The 15,339-nt window shown below is 42.3% G+C and overlaps 1 protein-coding gene across 2 annotated transcripts; it reads left to right on the plus strand.

The window, feature by feature from the left end:
* Nucleotides 1-6,621: 6,621 nt before the first annotated feature.
* Nucleotides 6,622-15,064, plus strand: CMTR2 (cap methyltransferase 2). Of its 2 annotated transcripts, none has more exons than XM_062586756.1 (2): nucleotides 6,622-6,684; nucleotides 8,468-15,064. In XM_062586756.1, exon 2 carries the CDS (start codon nucleotides 8,487-8,489, stop codon nucleotides 10,779-10,781), a length of 2,295 nt encoding a protein of 764 aa, XP_062442740.1. In that variant the 5' UTR covers nucleotides 6,622-6,684; nucleotides 8,468-8,486; the 3' UTR covers nucleotides 10,782-15,064. The 2 variants fall into 2 exon arrangements, with proteins under 2 accessions (XP_062442740.1, XP_062442739.1); XM_062586755.1 differs by lacking the exon at nucleotides 6,622-6,684 and adding an exon at nucleotides 6,844-7,231.
* The last annotated feature ends 275 nt before the right edge of the window (nucleotides 15,065-15,339 follow it).

A 15,339-nucleotide genomic window follows, 5' to 3' on the forward strand; every position in this document is an offset into this window, starting at 1 on the left:
CCTCCTCTCTGGTTAACTGAAAGAAGGGGATGGAAATGGAGCTGCAGGCTTTACTTGCAGCCTGGCAGAAAGACCAAGCAGAGGCCCACTGAACCTGCCGAAGCTGCTGCCGTCTCTAGCAGCCAGTCGGGGAGGTGTGTCTTCAGCTTCTCTCTGCTTTCCCCCGAGCAACTCTAATCCTGGAGTAGGAGGGGCATGTTCAGGACATCTGCTTTTCTGGGCTCACCCCCCTGACACACATGCTCCTGATCTATGCAGAAAGCTTACACGCGCACACACACGCTCGCATTATAATGCAGATTAAGCCTAGAAAGTTCACACGTGCAACTTCAGCAGTCCCTAATGGCACAGCAGCTGACAAATCTGCATAGATTTGCACACAGTTGCGTCAACTGGGAACCAGCTAGCAGCTATAGCCACCTATTCCTTTATCATTCGAACGCCTAGGAGCAGGCCATGAGTTCACCGGGAGCCTGCAGGACGACCTGAGCACCTATTCCTGCAAGAAGCAATAAGACATTTCTGCATCTCGCCTCATTATTTCCCACTCTTTAGTAGCAACGAGGGGAGATACCCTCTTACTCTCTTAGGGCCCCTAGTTTTTTTTTTTTTTTTTTTTTTTTTTTTTTTTTTTTAATTCACATTTAATCATCACACCCATCTCAGTAGGAAATACCACTCTGTAGCTTTTCTACATCTCTTCAACAGTTTACGTTATGGAAGACACTGGAAGAAATCAGCATGCTAGCGTGTGCCTCTCCAACTTTAGCCTTATTTTACACAGAAACAAAGCTTAAAACAATCTTTGCATACATATCTGTCCATGCAACAACATCTGATCTCAGCAGCTAATTTGAGCCACGTTTGACAAAACCATAGATGTTTCCAAGACAATGAAGTGCCTAAAACATTTATGAAAAACAGGTGATAAATAAAGAGACCTTACCTACTCCAAACGCAAGGCTATAGTAAGTATTCATAGCTTACTAAAACCAGAAAAGCCACACAGGAGCAGCCTTTATAAATATCCCAAGTGGGGAGAAAGCCTCAATCAGAGTTTGTGAACGAACCAGCCAGACATAATAAAAACCCTTAGAAAAGTGGACCTCACCAGTTCCAGGCCTGGTTGCTTCCACGCATGTTTGGTTTTTGGCCTTGAAGACCACACATCAAACATCTCTTAAGTTGTCCCAAGAAACATTCTCAGAGAACTTCAAAGTCAAATGCTAAGAAACAGCCTGGGCATTTTTAGGCAGATATAGTCCACGTTGGAAGGTCCCTGCTCCGGGGCAGAAACCCATAGCGTTCTGCTTGATTCCAGCACATGCTGGGAGTTGTAACAACATGCAGGATTTAAGCATCGCGTAACACTGAGTTCTGTCAGTAAGAGCTAGCTACCTCTTGAAAGGTGCAACTGAAGTAGCAAGGCACTAAAAAATGGATCCGAAGAGAAACCACAAGCACCCTTTTCCCCCAGGTTCCTGTCTTTCCCCTCCACCACCTCAGGCAGCGGGAGCTGCACATCGCTGCACTGCACCAGCGCAGTTTGCCGGCAGTTTTCTGTGGCAGTACTAAGCTCGCTTTCCTTTGCATCCCCTCTCTTCTCCCCCCCCCTCATTCTCTTCTTACCGTGTTCCCCCTCCTTCTCCAGATACACCCCCTTTCTATCATTACCTCTCGTTCCTGCCTTTCTGAACCGTAGCCATCTCTCCCTCTGCCTGTTCTGTGTAGTCTCCTTTTCCTTCATTACTTCTTCCTTCAGCATCATTTTTCCATACAAAACACATTAAGTCGCAAGCAGAGATGGCTTCAGGCAGCTGCAATTGCATCAGGCTCCGCGTTTCAAGCAGCCCTGCCAATCCCCCACGGGACTCGGCAAGTCACAGGCGACCGCGAGCTGCACCTGCCTGAAGGCAGGGCCTTACAGCCCCCTCCTTGGCCCTGCAAGTCCTTCTGCCTGCTCGAGACCCGCACTTCTCTTGCCAGCACTCAGGACATTTTTGAAAGCCCTTACTGGCTCCCATTAAGTTAATGGCAGAGCAACGTTACGTCCATAAGGTTGCTTTTCCGTATAGTTCTTTGGTATCAGCAGACTTCTGATGCCCCCCAGATACGTTCCCTTGTTTAGCCTTCATCTGATTACATTCATTAATCAGATTTTTTTTTTTTTTGCAAAGCAGACAAGATCAGACAGACTGAGAGCTCTTTCCAATTTTTTCTCATCTAAAGACAATCTCCTCCCTAATTTGGATTTACATGACAAACAGGATTATCAGAAAGGGACCATTTTTATTTCTGCAATGGTCTGTGATTTAACAGCAACAAAAATTACTGGAGTTTTAACCCGTAATGCTGCCTTTATTTTATGCTTGTCCAACCAGGCTGACTCTACTAGACAAAATTAATTTGAGTATTTGAGCATTCATGTCAATAATACTGTGAAAAAGAGAAAAAAAAACTAATTAATCTTCAACTCCTGTACAAGCACTCTAAGTAGATCTGTCTAAAAAAAATGAAGTTACTGAATAGATTGCATAATCCCAAAGAAAGTATTGGCAGTATTTCATTCTGAAAGAATCTCAGTTGTCTGTTAGTCTTTATGTATGTATGTCTGCAGCAAAATATATCTATAATCCAGATCTTATTGACCAGGGTGTCATTCAAGTCCTGCTTCTGCAGATAGAACTTCAACAGCTCTAGGATGCAGATGCAATCACCTGAAAGAATTTTGTAACAATGCTTTACTTTCCTACACCATTTTTATCTAAGAAAGTGTTGTGAAGCTTTTTGAAAGCATTTCATCAACATATCTAACTAATCCTTTGGTGTAACTCCCATATAGCTCTACGCTCACATTATCACCGCATCAAATTATCTTGTAGTCTTCTCACGTATATCATACCATGAGCATTTTAGAAAAGAAAACCAAGCTGCAGAAAGGCTAACAGGGTCTCCTAACTGCGTAGCTAACCTGAGTGAGCCTAGTCCCGGAGAAAGCGTTCCTACTTGCTGGCATTACTGTGTCACCATGAGTGCGATACTCAGCGTTATCTCCATCTGGGGGCATCTTTGACAACTCTCCAGTACTTAGGGAAGCTGAGTGTCTCAGCAGCAAAAATTCCCCACGAAATGGGAAAATCCTGGAAAGAATTTGCTTTTCTGATGATTCTATAAAGTGTAGGTTCCAGATTTGATTCAAACACTATTCCTCCCACTCAATTTAGTCTGACACAAAGCTCCCTCCAAGCTTAGTCAGAAGTTTGGGTACAGATGGGAAGAATGTGACTTAGCTTAAAAAAAATGGGTGAAAGCTTCACAGGTGGTTTCTCCAGAGTCATACAGGGAATCTGTGGCAAAGGAGAGAACTAAATATAATCTAAGAACTAATCAGAATTTCTACTGTAATTTGGAAACTCATCTTTTGGGAAACTCATTCTGTTTGTGACTGTCCGGAATATCCAGCCTACAGGAACATTACTAGCCACAAGTATGTTAAATACAATCAAATAATGTACTGGAAAAAGGTATTTTGCTAGAGAAAGAAGTTTTAATAGAAATCTCTGGGAAGATCTGCCTGAAGTTGCTCATCATACATCTTCAAGAAAGAGGAACTCCAACTACAGTGATTTCCAAAAAAAGGATAAGCAGCCAAATAGAGAACCAGAATCAAATATTTAAAAAAGCCTGGGGTCATAATTGCAAGATTTTGCAGAAGTAACCAAAGTGTTCACGTCAAGGAATAGACACAAGTACCTTGAAAATAAAGAACAAAAATATCATAAGGAAGAAATACTCATATAGCTCTGTTTGAGAATTTTCTTCTATAATGTTAAATGGTGTGTGTATATATATTAAATTGTGATATATATAATTGAAATCACTAAAGATCATTGAAAATAGAAACATTCCTCTGTCAAATATAGTTAAACACAGTCCATACCCTAGCATATCTAGCCATTGGCCTGGAGTTCTGCGTATGCCTATCCATAGAAAGAATATGACTATAATCAGGGTACTTCTCTGTACTGAGACCAGACAGGACAGCAGGACAGAAGTTTACTCTCTGTTATAATTTATTTTTCCTCTCTGTCAGTAATACTTGCATGCAGAGGAGCTCCTATACAAAATATTCACCTAGGTTGTGTTCCCAAAGATAGTTCCCCTAAATCCCCTCTTTGGAGAACATGGTTCTCTGAAGGTCACTAAGTGAACATACCACTTGTAACCATGGTCCACCAGGAGGTATTATTTATGTTGTCCCAACAAGATCAATGCTTTCTCATTATCTCATTATGTGGTGCAATAATGCCACAGCAACAAATAATCTACAGAGTTTCTCATTTCTATTTCACTGATTTTTGTGTTAACAAGCAAAGCTTAAACAACAGTAGATCATTTTATTAATGTTCTGCATTAGATGCACACCACACCTTCCCCTTTGCAATCCTCCAGATGAAGGAATCAAAATGCAAACCTGCCTGACTGTAGACTGCAAGCCAAAAACAGAATGAGAGCCCTGATTGACTGGTCCCCAAAGTCATGCCAAGTCACTATTAAGAGCAGCCAACCTTCCCAAACTCATATGCTACCTACAAATTTCTTGGTACAGCTAAAAGTCACCAGACATGTAAAACATATATCAGAGCCCCCCATATGGCTGAGAAGGTGGAACACAGCAGATCTCAGGGTCTGCAGCATCTGTGCCGCACCTTTTTAAAAAATAGAAAGGTTGCTACCTGCCTACCTTTAAGAAGGACAATGTCATCTCCCTCACTGATGAGGGCTTCACATCCTGGACGACGATTGCTAAAAACATGGTGAGCCTCAATCCCAAAATACAGATGTATGTGACTGATCTTTAAACACCAGGTGAGAAGAACTGGGTGTTCTGTAAAATCTATTAGCTTCTTCTAGGGCTCAGTATGCTCTTTCAGGCCCCATTCCTACAAACCTCCAGCAACACCCTTCAACTGCATTAGTGTTGAAGATGCATAGACTGCATGTATCCTCTGCTATTTTAAATTTAAAGGAGGCAGAAATGGGCTTAGCTCATTCTTAGTTTGAAAAATCACTTTGGGGCTGCTCTCTTGCAGATCTTGGTATTGGATTAGGGCTGCTCTCTTGCAGATATTATCTAAATAGTTATGAGCCTAACAGCTTATAAAAGAGATTTAAGTGCTTTTTTTAAAAAAATAAAAAATAAAAAAGTCACAAACCCAAGTGATTTAATTAGCTTTTTGTCCACAGAACTTGATCATTACAGATTTTGTTCTTAGTGATAGCAAGAAAAAAAGAAAATCTCACAGCACTACTGAACTATTATCAGACAATTAGCCCAGTCTAAAGGAAAGCTATCCTTACATTTTCACTAGAAATATCACAGGAGTAGAAAATGTTTCAGACTGCAACACGCCTGTAACACCCCAGTTAGCTCCAAGCTCTCCCAGACTGAGACAAGATTTTTAACAATGTTATATACTGCTGCTGCACATTCTGCACAATCAACTTTAAAGCTAGACCACAAACAGGCCCTGAAAACCCAATTACACCCTTACCCACCTGGCTGACTAGTTTCTCAACAGCCTTAATTTACTAAGGCTTCTCCCCCTGAAGCTATATATATATTGATTGATTAGCTACCGATTTTCAAACAAGCCAATCAAAGGTGAGGAGCGTCTCCGTGCATGCAGATAAATCTTCCATCCACAGCTGAATTGCTTCTTAGTAAAGCTTCTTTCTGAATAGGTAGTTTGTAAGTAATCATTTTTGGTTGTGCTGTGCATATTAATGATGAGTGTGCTAACTTCACCTTGGAAAGGAAGTTTTTTTTTTTCTTTCTTTCTTCAAATAGATTTAGGGAATAAAAGTTCAGTAGCCCTGTGTTTGTATTTATGGGCAGCATGGGGCTTTTTAACCTGTATTCTATTAAATAGAAAGCAGCCTACGTGTAGCTGTTCCTGTTCTGTAGTGGTATTCCTTTAATTTGGAAAACAAGTGTGTAGCTCCAAAAAAAAAGAGGGGGGGGAGAGGGAAAGGCTGTTTACAGATCTACATATTCAGTTATGAATTTAGTGTATGAACTCTCTGATGTACCTGATGCTTTCAGAATATGATTCCTCACAGAGCAGGATAAAAGATTCATTATCTTTAAATAAGCAATTACATCGCTTTGCCTTAAAGCGGATGCATCAGGCTTTTAACAGCTTAGTTTCTAGCGAAGCTTTGGCCGCCTCAGCTCTGGAGTCCCTTGCGCCCGCGGCGCCGAGCTGGGGTGTTGACGCCAGGCCCGGTCGGACTCGAGCAGCGAGAAGGGAGCGCCGCCGCCTACAGCAGCGAACTCGGTCTAAGAAAAATCCCTGAAACGTTTAAGGTCTCAGCAGTAGCTTACGCCTTTTTCCTACTGCCATAGTCTGCTTCCACCTTCGTGTCTCTGCTTGCAGGCGGAATGCTGGTTTTGCTGCCGGGGGGGGGGGGGGGGAGTGTTTTTCCAGGGGCAGAAATGGGTGGACCTTCACCAATTCTGCTTGTTTTTCCACGTTTACAGTAGAAAATTTTCCATTTCTCCCAGGCCCCCGCGCCCGGCCCGGCCCCGCCCGCCGCGGAGGGGAAGCGCCGCTGCCTGGGGGCGGCGGCGCAGGGGCAGCGCGGTGCCTGCGGCCGCCGCCGCGCCTCGCTGCGCGCCGGGTAAGAGCGGCGCCTGCGCGGCCTAGGCCGCACCGCAGCCGCGGCCTCGCGTAGCGAGGGGGGCGGGGGGAAGCGCGGGCGGAGGCGGCCGCGCGCGCGCCTGCGGGAGGGGCTGCGGCCGGCGGCGGCTGCGTTCAGCGCCGGGGCCGGGAGGGGGGAGGCAGGAGGCGGCCGTGCGGCTCGTTCGGGGCTGTGCAGCCGCGAGCGGTTATTCAAACACCGCGTTTACACCGCTGTTCCGAAAGGACAGAAAACGGCCCGGGGGCAGCGCTCCCCTCCGCGGGAAGGGCTGCAAAGCCGCCCCCCTCCCCTCCTTCCCCCCATTTTCGCACGCTGTGGGGAATTCAAGGCCGAAAAATGGCCTCCGAAGGGAAAGTGAAACTAGCTGATCCCGCCTTCGTGGCAAGGCGGTCGCACCGGGGGAACGGGGTGAAGCGCCTCACGCCTGGCCTGAAGCTTCGCCCGTGCGGGCTTGACCACAGCTGCCCCGCAGCGCGGCCGGCGGCGAGAGGAGACGGCGGCGGCAGCGGGCCTGTGGCCTTAGCTGGTACCTGTGCGAAGGGGAGGACGAAAATAGCTCAGGCTGGGCGTTCTTTGTGCCGTTTGCCTCCGTAGATTTCTTAGCAGCTTCAATTTATTTTTTATTTTTTTGCCATAGACTGTTTTGTAACAGTTTAAATGTGTTTTGCTTCTGAGGGAATGACGGGTTTTGAGAAGGTTAAATGAATTTCCTGTCTCCAGTGGTTGTTTTCCTTACGTAATGTTGCTTAAATGGAAGAAAGCATATATATTTTTTAAGTTTCGAAAATCTGAGTTTGGAACCGCCTCGCTGGTGAACCGAAATTCTCCCTTGCGTGCAGCGCTGCGTACTGGAGCAGATGGCAGCGGACTCCTTGGCGTTGTGCAGAAAAACGCTTACATTAGCCTGACCTTATCCATTCAGAGCACAATGCTTTCCACTCCTTTCTAGCTTAACATCAAGTAGGAATCAGAATTGACCATAAATAGCCAAGAAAACCACCTTTTCTTACTTCATTTTTTTCTCCTGCTTTTCCAGTAGGGAAAACCAGGCATAAGGGTTTGAAGTGGCCTAGCCAAAAACCGTGCACGTAGTCATGAAGTTGAGCACAGAAAATAGGTTTTGTCTCTGTTAAACCTCTCACCAGAGAATCATCAACTAAGTGGCTGTAGTTGGGGGGGTGGTAAGGAGGGAGCTTTCCTAGTGTCTTGCTTAATTTGGTGGAAGGGAGATGAATATTATCTGGTGTGAGTTAGGAGGGAATAGAGGGAGCAACTGTGCTGCTTCTCAAAAGCTGCCTTTGCATGTTCCCCCCACTCACCATATTTTGGTGCTCTTGAAGAAATACTGCCTTAATCCCTTGAAAAGATTTGTGGCCTACTTGGTTAACTTGTGAGGCTTGGGATATATTCATCTGTTTTGTGTCTGAGGGAGATTAATTAGTTTGTAAGTGTTTGGATCTATGTAATAAGTGGAGTATTCAGAATTCACTTAAGAGTCAGCCTCTCTTTCTGTATGCTCTGTGAAAGTAGCATGAAGGGTAACTGTAGACCTCTGAACCTTCTGATTTCCAAATAGCCTCACTGAAGATAAGTGATTTATTTTATTGTTTACATTAATACATGATTCTGTGAAGCGTTTTTCTCTCTCCTTCTGAAATATGAAGGTTAAGGAGGAGCTATATATATATTTAATTTTTTGCCTGTTTATATATCTATTTAGAACTGTGACAACATTTTTTTCTTCTCTCCTGCTGTCCTCTAGGTTGTGAATCGATCCAAGAATGAACAAATGTAAGAAGCCTTGTGTTGACCAGGCTCCAAATCTTGAAAAGTTTAGTCCTGATATTCTTGCTGAAATTGAGAAGCTCTTTGCAAAGAAGTTTTCTTACACTAAACCTGTGAATAATGAATGGCAGCTCCCGGATCCTAGTGATGCTTTTAGCTGTGATCACAAGGAATTCAACTCACTCCTTGCTCTGAAGGATTCAATGAATGAAATCAAGAATCAACTGAGTGATAAGAACTTGGATGAATGGCATCAGCATACCTCATTTACTAATAAAGCAGGGAAAATAATTCCTCATGTGAAGAAATCTGTGAATGCTGAGCTGTGTACCCAGGCTTGGTGCAAGTTTCACGAGATCCTGTGCAGCTTCCCTCTTCTCCCTGAAGAAGCTCTTCAGGATGGAGAATTGAATTCTGTCCACCTCTGTGAAGCACCTGGAGCTTTTATAGCCAGTCTCAATCACTACCTGAAATCTCATCACATCCCTTGTGATTGGAATTGGGTAGCTAATACTCTAAACCCATACCATGAAGCAAATGACACCCTTGTGATGATTATGGATGACCGTCTTATTGCGAATACCCTGCCCTGGTGGTACTTTGGCCCAGATAACACTGGTGATGTGATGACATTGAAACATCTAACAGGACTTCAGCACTTCATAAATAATATGGCCACAGTTCACTTGGTAACTGCTGATGGCAGTTTTGATTGCCAGGGAAATCCAGGTGAACAGGAAGCTCTCGTTTCACCTCTGCTCTACTGTGAAACAGTCACTGCTTTAATGATCCTGAGCACTGGAGGATCCTTTGTTTTGAAGATGTTCACGTTGTTTGAACACCGTTCTGCCAATCTACTCTTTCTCCTAAACTGTTGTTTTGAGGAGGTCCATGTCTTTAAGCCAGCCACTAGCAAAGCTGGAAACTCAGAGGCCTATGTGATTTGTCTTCGTTATTTGGGCAGTGAGAGCATTCACCTGCTGCTTTCTAAGATGATACAGAACTTCGGAACGGAAATGGTCAACAAAGCACTTTTCCCCCAGCATATGATGCCAGAATCTTTTCTTAAAATACATGAAGAATGTTGCACATTCTTCCACAAGTGCCAAGTAGAGACTATCTCTGAGAACATCCGACTCTTTAAATGTATGGAAGAAGCAGAGCAGACAAAACTGAACAACCTAAGAGATTGTGCAGTAGAGTTCTTTATGCAAAGATATTGCATGAAACCTATTGCCAGAAATAACTGGCTGGTGAAGAAACCACAGGTTGGTTGTGGCATGAATGCAAAATGGTTTGGGCAAAGGAACAAATATTTTAGTACATACAATGAAAGGAAGATGCTGGAAACCCTTACATGGAATGATAAAATGGCAAAGGGCTATTTTAATCACTGGGCTGAAGAGCACAGCTTAAATAATGCCAGTAAACTGTGCATTTTGGAAGGATCATCTTCTAATCTTGAATGTAGCTTGTGGTACATTTTGGAAGGAAAGAGACTACCAATGGTAAATTGTTCTCCATTTTGTGATGGTCAAGTCTTAAAAAACCTTAATGAAGCGATGAGAGAATGGGTAGGGGGCAGGCTGAAAAGCAGAGAGATGCTGGAGCCTTGTCCTTCTTGTGAGGTTCTTTCAGGGGAACTGATACTGGCAGAATTGTCCCGTCTTACCAGGTGTCACCAGGAGGTCCCGAACGCAAGTTGTAGCGACCAGTTCAAGTGCCTTGTGGCGGACTTTCCATCCCTTTGTGATACCAAAAGCCAACTCGGTATGGAAATAAAGCTCCTAGACTCTGCCCCACTGCTGACATTTAGCTTCTCTTTGTTTTACGATGGAGAACCAAAATACCAGCAGCAGCTTTTGGAGTGTGTTCTGCATTCACTAAATCAACTTAAGATTGGAGATGCATTGATTCTGCCTATTCTTTCTTGTTTTACACGCTTCACAGCTGGCCTCATCTTTATACTGCATTGCTGTTTCAGATGCATCACATTTGCTTGTCCAGCTTCCCCCGAGCCACTGAAGACCTGTGCTGTTTTGCTGTGCATTGGTTACCAGGGCCTCCCAAATCCAGTTGCTGAATATCTGCACCATCTGAATAAGCTGATGAGCTCTTTGCTTGACTCGGACTCTCCCCAGCAGGTTTTGCAGTTTGTGCCAATGGAGGCTCTCCTCCAGGGCAAACTGTTGGAGTTTTTATGGGATTTGAACATAGTCATTGCAAAGAGACAACTCCACTTGATTGTGCAAGCTGAGCAGCAGCAAGTGACTAGCAATATCTCATTTTAAAATAATTCTAGGGTAGAGCAAGTTTCTGCTCTTAGAGCTTATTTCACAGGCAGGAAGGAGTTGTTAGAAACACTGCTGTGGGGCTGTAATGTCACTGTAAAACCTTGGTGTGGCATTTACATTTTTGGGATGCCATTTTGAGCTGCCAGGCTTTGTGGAAACCAAAACACAGTGTTTGGGCCAAAATGCTTGGCAGCGTTCAAGTTTAATGGAAGATGTAAGGGGAAAAAGTGTCTTGTGAGCAAGCAGTTGACTCGCAGATGTTAGGTTAAAATTGACTGCCTTTAAGCAGTGGCAAGAGTCCAGGGAAAGATGCTCTTTGGTTTTAATTTTGTGTATGCTGTATGATTTTTGACAGGTCATTTTGTGACCTTGTTCCCCACCACCACCCCAAAATCAATGAATGGGTCATAACTTTATGTGGTTTATGGGATCTTTCTTAAATCGTGGCACCTGAGTGAAAGTGAGATTTGCATTTGTCTAGTGGTAGCAGCTATTAATAAGGATGTGCAAATGTTTTTCAGATTAGAAACATGATTATGTGCAGATTTGTCTGCCAAAAATGCTTTGAGGAGCAGCACTGGAGGAGCATTAAGCTGAAAAAATACATGATACTTTCTTTAGAAAATTGTAGTTAAGTTCCTCTTAGAGATGAAAATGAGGATATTAAGTAACTGATGCTGTTCCTTTAAGGGAATCAAGTTTTATTTTTCATCTTGCTTGTATAAGAGCTAAATTTTGAGACCTAACTTCTGTGTATTAACATTTGAGTTTTAAGTTTGTAGTTCACATGGGAAAACCTGCTCAGAGGGAGAAATGGCGTTTAAAGGAGAAATGGCTCTACCGTTGATGTGTGCAAGATCTCTCGGAAAAAGGTTGAAAGAGTGCAGTTAGTAAGAAGGAAAATATAGTCTCCTGATTAATTACCAGTCACCTTCTGGAAGCACTTCTAATTACATAATGTAGGAGCTTGAAGGATAATTGATTACTGGTGAGGACTAAAAGCAGTGTTGAAAAACTGTTTTGTCTGGAGGTGCTGCACATTTAATAGGCTTTCTTGCCGCGTTGATCGGGGCAGAATTTAATGCATTTAACAGTTCATTTTTTATTTAAGGATTTGATAGGTGAGTGAGCTTGTGGCTCAAGTCTGACTAATTCATAACATTTTCTAAAGATCTTGTTTTTTACAGTTGCACGTAAATAGAAGTAGAGAAATCTGCCCAACAAAAGCTTCTGGGACTGGTCATTGTCCGTTTTAATTTATTTAAATATATATATATATTTTTCTGGGAGCTGAGTCATGTCTCCTCCTGATCAGGAAGATTGTGATATTGGGCAGTAATAGCTTCTTCTGTACATTGTTATTGAACCTCCAAACTCAAGAGTGCAAGCAGGGCCACAGATAAATTTTGCTGAGGAATAAAAAGGAAACGACGATTACTAAAATAGGAAGAGAGAAGAAATATTTTAGAGGAAGAATGGATGACAGGACCATATCAAAGACCACCTGTAAAAGCTGCCTTTTCCTGAGACAGAAAGCATGATAAAGGTGTTGTCCACCAAAGACACCCTCACCTCTGCCACTGTTCCAGAGGTGATTAATGTTCTGGGAACTCCTGCTGAGTTGAAGCATTTTAAAAGACTTAAAGCAGAGGTCTGAGGAGAGAGAAGGCCCTCATCCAGTAGATAAACATAGTAAGTTATTTTTTCTCACTAATGTTAGTCTGATCTTTTTTTTTTTAACTATTGTCTTTATAGGAAAAGTAAAACTTTGAGGAGACTCTCAGACTGAGAGAAAATGCATTTATTTTTTCAAGTTTTCCTGTCTGCTCTGTACATCAGACAATCTCTGCAGACTTCCTTGAGTTGCCTTCCCATCCCAATATCATCAGGCAGTCTTTGTGTTCTCCTAAATTTTTAGGGGAAAGCATTATAAATGGCTCCAAAACTTCCAGCCAAGTTAGGAATGTGTACTTCAAGATACGCTAGACCGTCATAGTCACTCAGCCAGGAGAGAAACACAGTCTCTTTGGTTAGGAAGCACGAAAAAGGTGCTTGCACGCTCTCCTATGAAAAACCAGATCCCTTATAAACGAAGACACTCAGTATGGTGGGGATCCTGATGTCCAGTTTGCTTTGAAGGCTTTTTTTGTTCCTTGCCAGATGTTGGGAGATGACAGGAAAAATCCTTTGAGAGCAGCTGTCTGTTCTGCTAAAAAGGAAGGATGTGGCTTGTTTATTTATTTTTCTTTTTTCTTTTGGGTTCAGTTCTCAGTGTCAGGAGTTCCAAAGTTGGGAATGATCCTAGTCCTTTTAGTTGTGAAAGTCCTTCGTTGGCATAGCTGTTTCTAGACCAAAGACTTTTTTCAAGGAAAAAAACAATTTCTGTTGCGACTTCTGGAATATGCAAAAATGCAAAGGAAGAATGCAGTAACCTTTTTGGAGAGGGTCTCATGGCATCTGCTTTTGATGATGCTGTCAATTTATTTGGGCAATTTTTATTTGATTTGGGATGAGACCTGATAGCGTGTCTCGGGATCCTGGCTTTTTTTAACTTGTTCTTTTTTAACCTGTTTGAAGATGTAGTGAATACTGGCTTTCATACTTAGGATCTTGAAGTTTCAAGCAGGGAAAGGGGCAGCAAAAAGAATAAATTGGTTATGATGTGATCAAGAAATATGCCAACTTGAGGAAAATTTGGTTTGTGCAGTGACCATGTTTCCGATGAAGAATGGGTTTTTAGACGCTGTGATAGCTATGAGCTCCATTTTTTTCTGAGGCTTTTTGGATCTTTTCTTCTAAGCCAGCATAATATTTTGGAATAAGTAGTCACATGAGAATTAAATAACTTGGGTTCTCCATTAAGTGAAAGTACTGATTTTTAGTTGAGTACGTTAAAGTTCAGAAATGTGCTACTTAACTTTACTGATTTTATATTTTATTTAAGTGCACTTAGATGTGCACAGCTTGTAAGTGTGTTTGCCACTGGTTTTCCAATTTAATTTCTACAAGGCATAATGAGATTTGTAGTATGAAATCCAGTAGTCTGTAAAATGGTGCTAATTTGTGTCTGTTCATCTTGATTTAAGCTGTTTCTGTCAAATTACTGGTTGTAGAAAGTATATATGTTAGCAGAATTGTCTATTAGAAAAACTATTTGAGATTTAAGGGAAGGGCTCAGTATTGGACAGCTGGAAAAGGGGGAGGAACCCCATGATTTCTGGCCACTTAGCTGGGTAAATTAGGATGTGGAATATTCTTGAATCTCTGATCTACTGGAAGCAAAGGTGGACCAATAAGCTGTAGCCTCAGATCCTTGTAATCCTGTTATCCTTCCTAAAAATCTGTCTTTTGACATATTACTATTTATTTTATAGATGACTTATAGCATGTCAATTCTTAAAGGTGAAGAGGGGGAAGTCCTGTGGAATTTGTCTTGGTTTTGGTGGAACTGAATTATTTTGTTTGTCAGTACTAGTTGTCCTGGTTTCTGACTTTGAACAAGAGCCTTCCAAGTTGCTGCTTGTGCTCTTTGAAAATCTTGTGGGTTTCTTTAATGCATTAGTGAGTGAAGACAGGGAAATTGGTTTTTTTACAAAGTTTGATGATGGTTTCTCAATCTCATTCTTGCAGCTACTTCTGGAAGTGCCATGCTGATGTCCTTAGCCTCAGTTCTTTGTGCGTTTACTTCAGTTGACACAAAGATCCAATGGAGTTAGTTACCTGTTTGGGTCAAAAATGCTTTCAGCCCGTGGCTGTTCATCGGTTACCTTTTAGGCAACAATTTGGATTGCCATCAAATCCTTGTATGTGACTTCTTGTGATTCCAAAACTGATTCCATGTCTTAAGAGAAATTTGTTGTAAGAGTTAACAGATGGCTGCAGACACTTCTGCTTGCAACAAGCAGAACCTTGAAGTAGCATTTAAGTGCAGGAAGCTCTTCCTTGCTCATAGAGGCTAATTTAACTTGCTGTTGACTGGATTTGCTAGCCTTTCCTTGCCAGAACAGCTGAAAAAGGCACGACCACCTGAGCAAATGCAGTTGTGTGCTGCCTTTCTTGTACACACAGATATAGCCATGCTTACGCTTGTAGAAACCCCCAGGATTGTGCTGTTGTGAAGGGTTTGTTTTATAACTAATCAATGTATGCTTTTGTTCTGAAGGATGTATGTATTTTGTTTAAGTACATTAAGGGATGTTGATTTACATAGCTATTGTGTCTTTTCATTTGATCTGCAAATGAGTGTTAAGACCTTTTTAAAAGAAAGGAAAAATGATTTATATGGGGAAAATAAAGTATTTTATTTTAGATTTTAAGTGTTACTTTAAGTGACTGTCTATCCAAGCATGGAACAAAAAAACGAAATAAAATTGGGGAGAAGTCTGGGGAGGTGTCAGAAGCCCTGGGAAAGGAAACTTTAAAGCTTTAAACTTTTTATATTTGCAGCAACTTTTTCATCCTGCCGGATGGATCCATCCTAATGTATGAAAGGGTATTTGAGTGGTCTGTTTAGTGGAGGGTGTTCAGTACTAATTTTTTTCAACTGTCTTTACCT

This window comes from Rhea pennata, chromosome 13 (genome assembly GCF_028389875.1).
Source record: "Rhea pennata isolate bPtePen1 chromosome 13, bPtePen1.pri, whole genome shotgun sequence".
In the NCBI taxonomy this organism is placed as follows: domain Eukaryota; kingdom Metazoa; phylum Chordata; class Aves; order Rheiformes; family Rheidae; genus Rhea; species Rhea pennata.

Coding starts and splice junctions, on each gene's coding strand:
- CMTR2 (XM_062586756.1), top strand. CDS start 8,487: ATGAACAAATGTAAGAAGCCTTGTGTTGACCAGGCTCCAAATCTTGAA.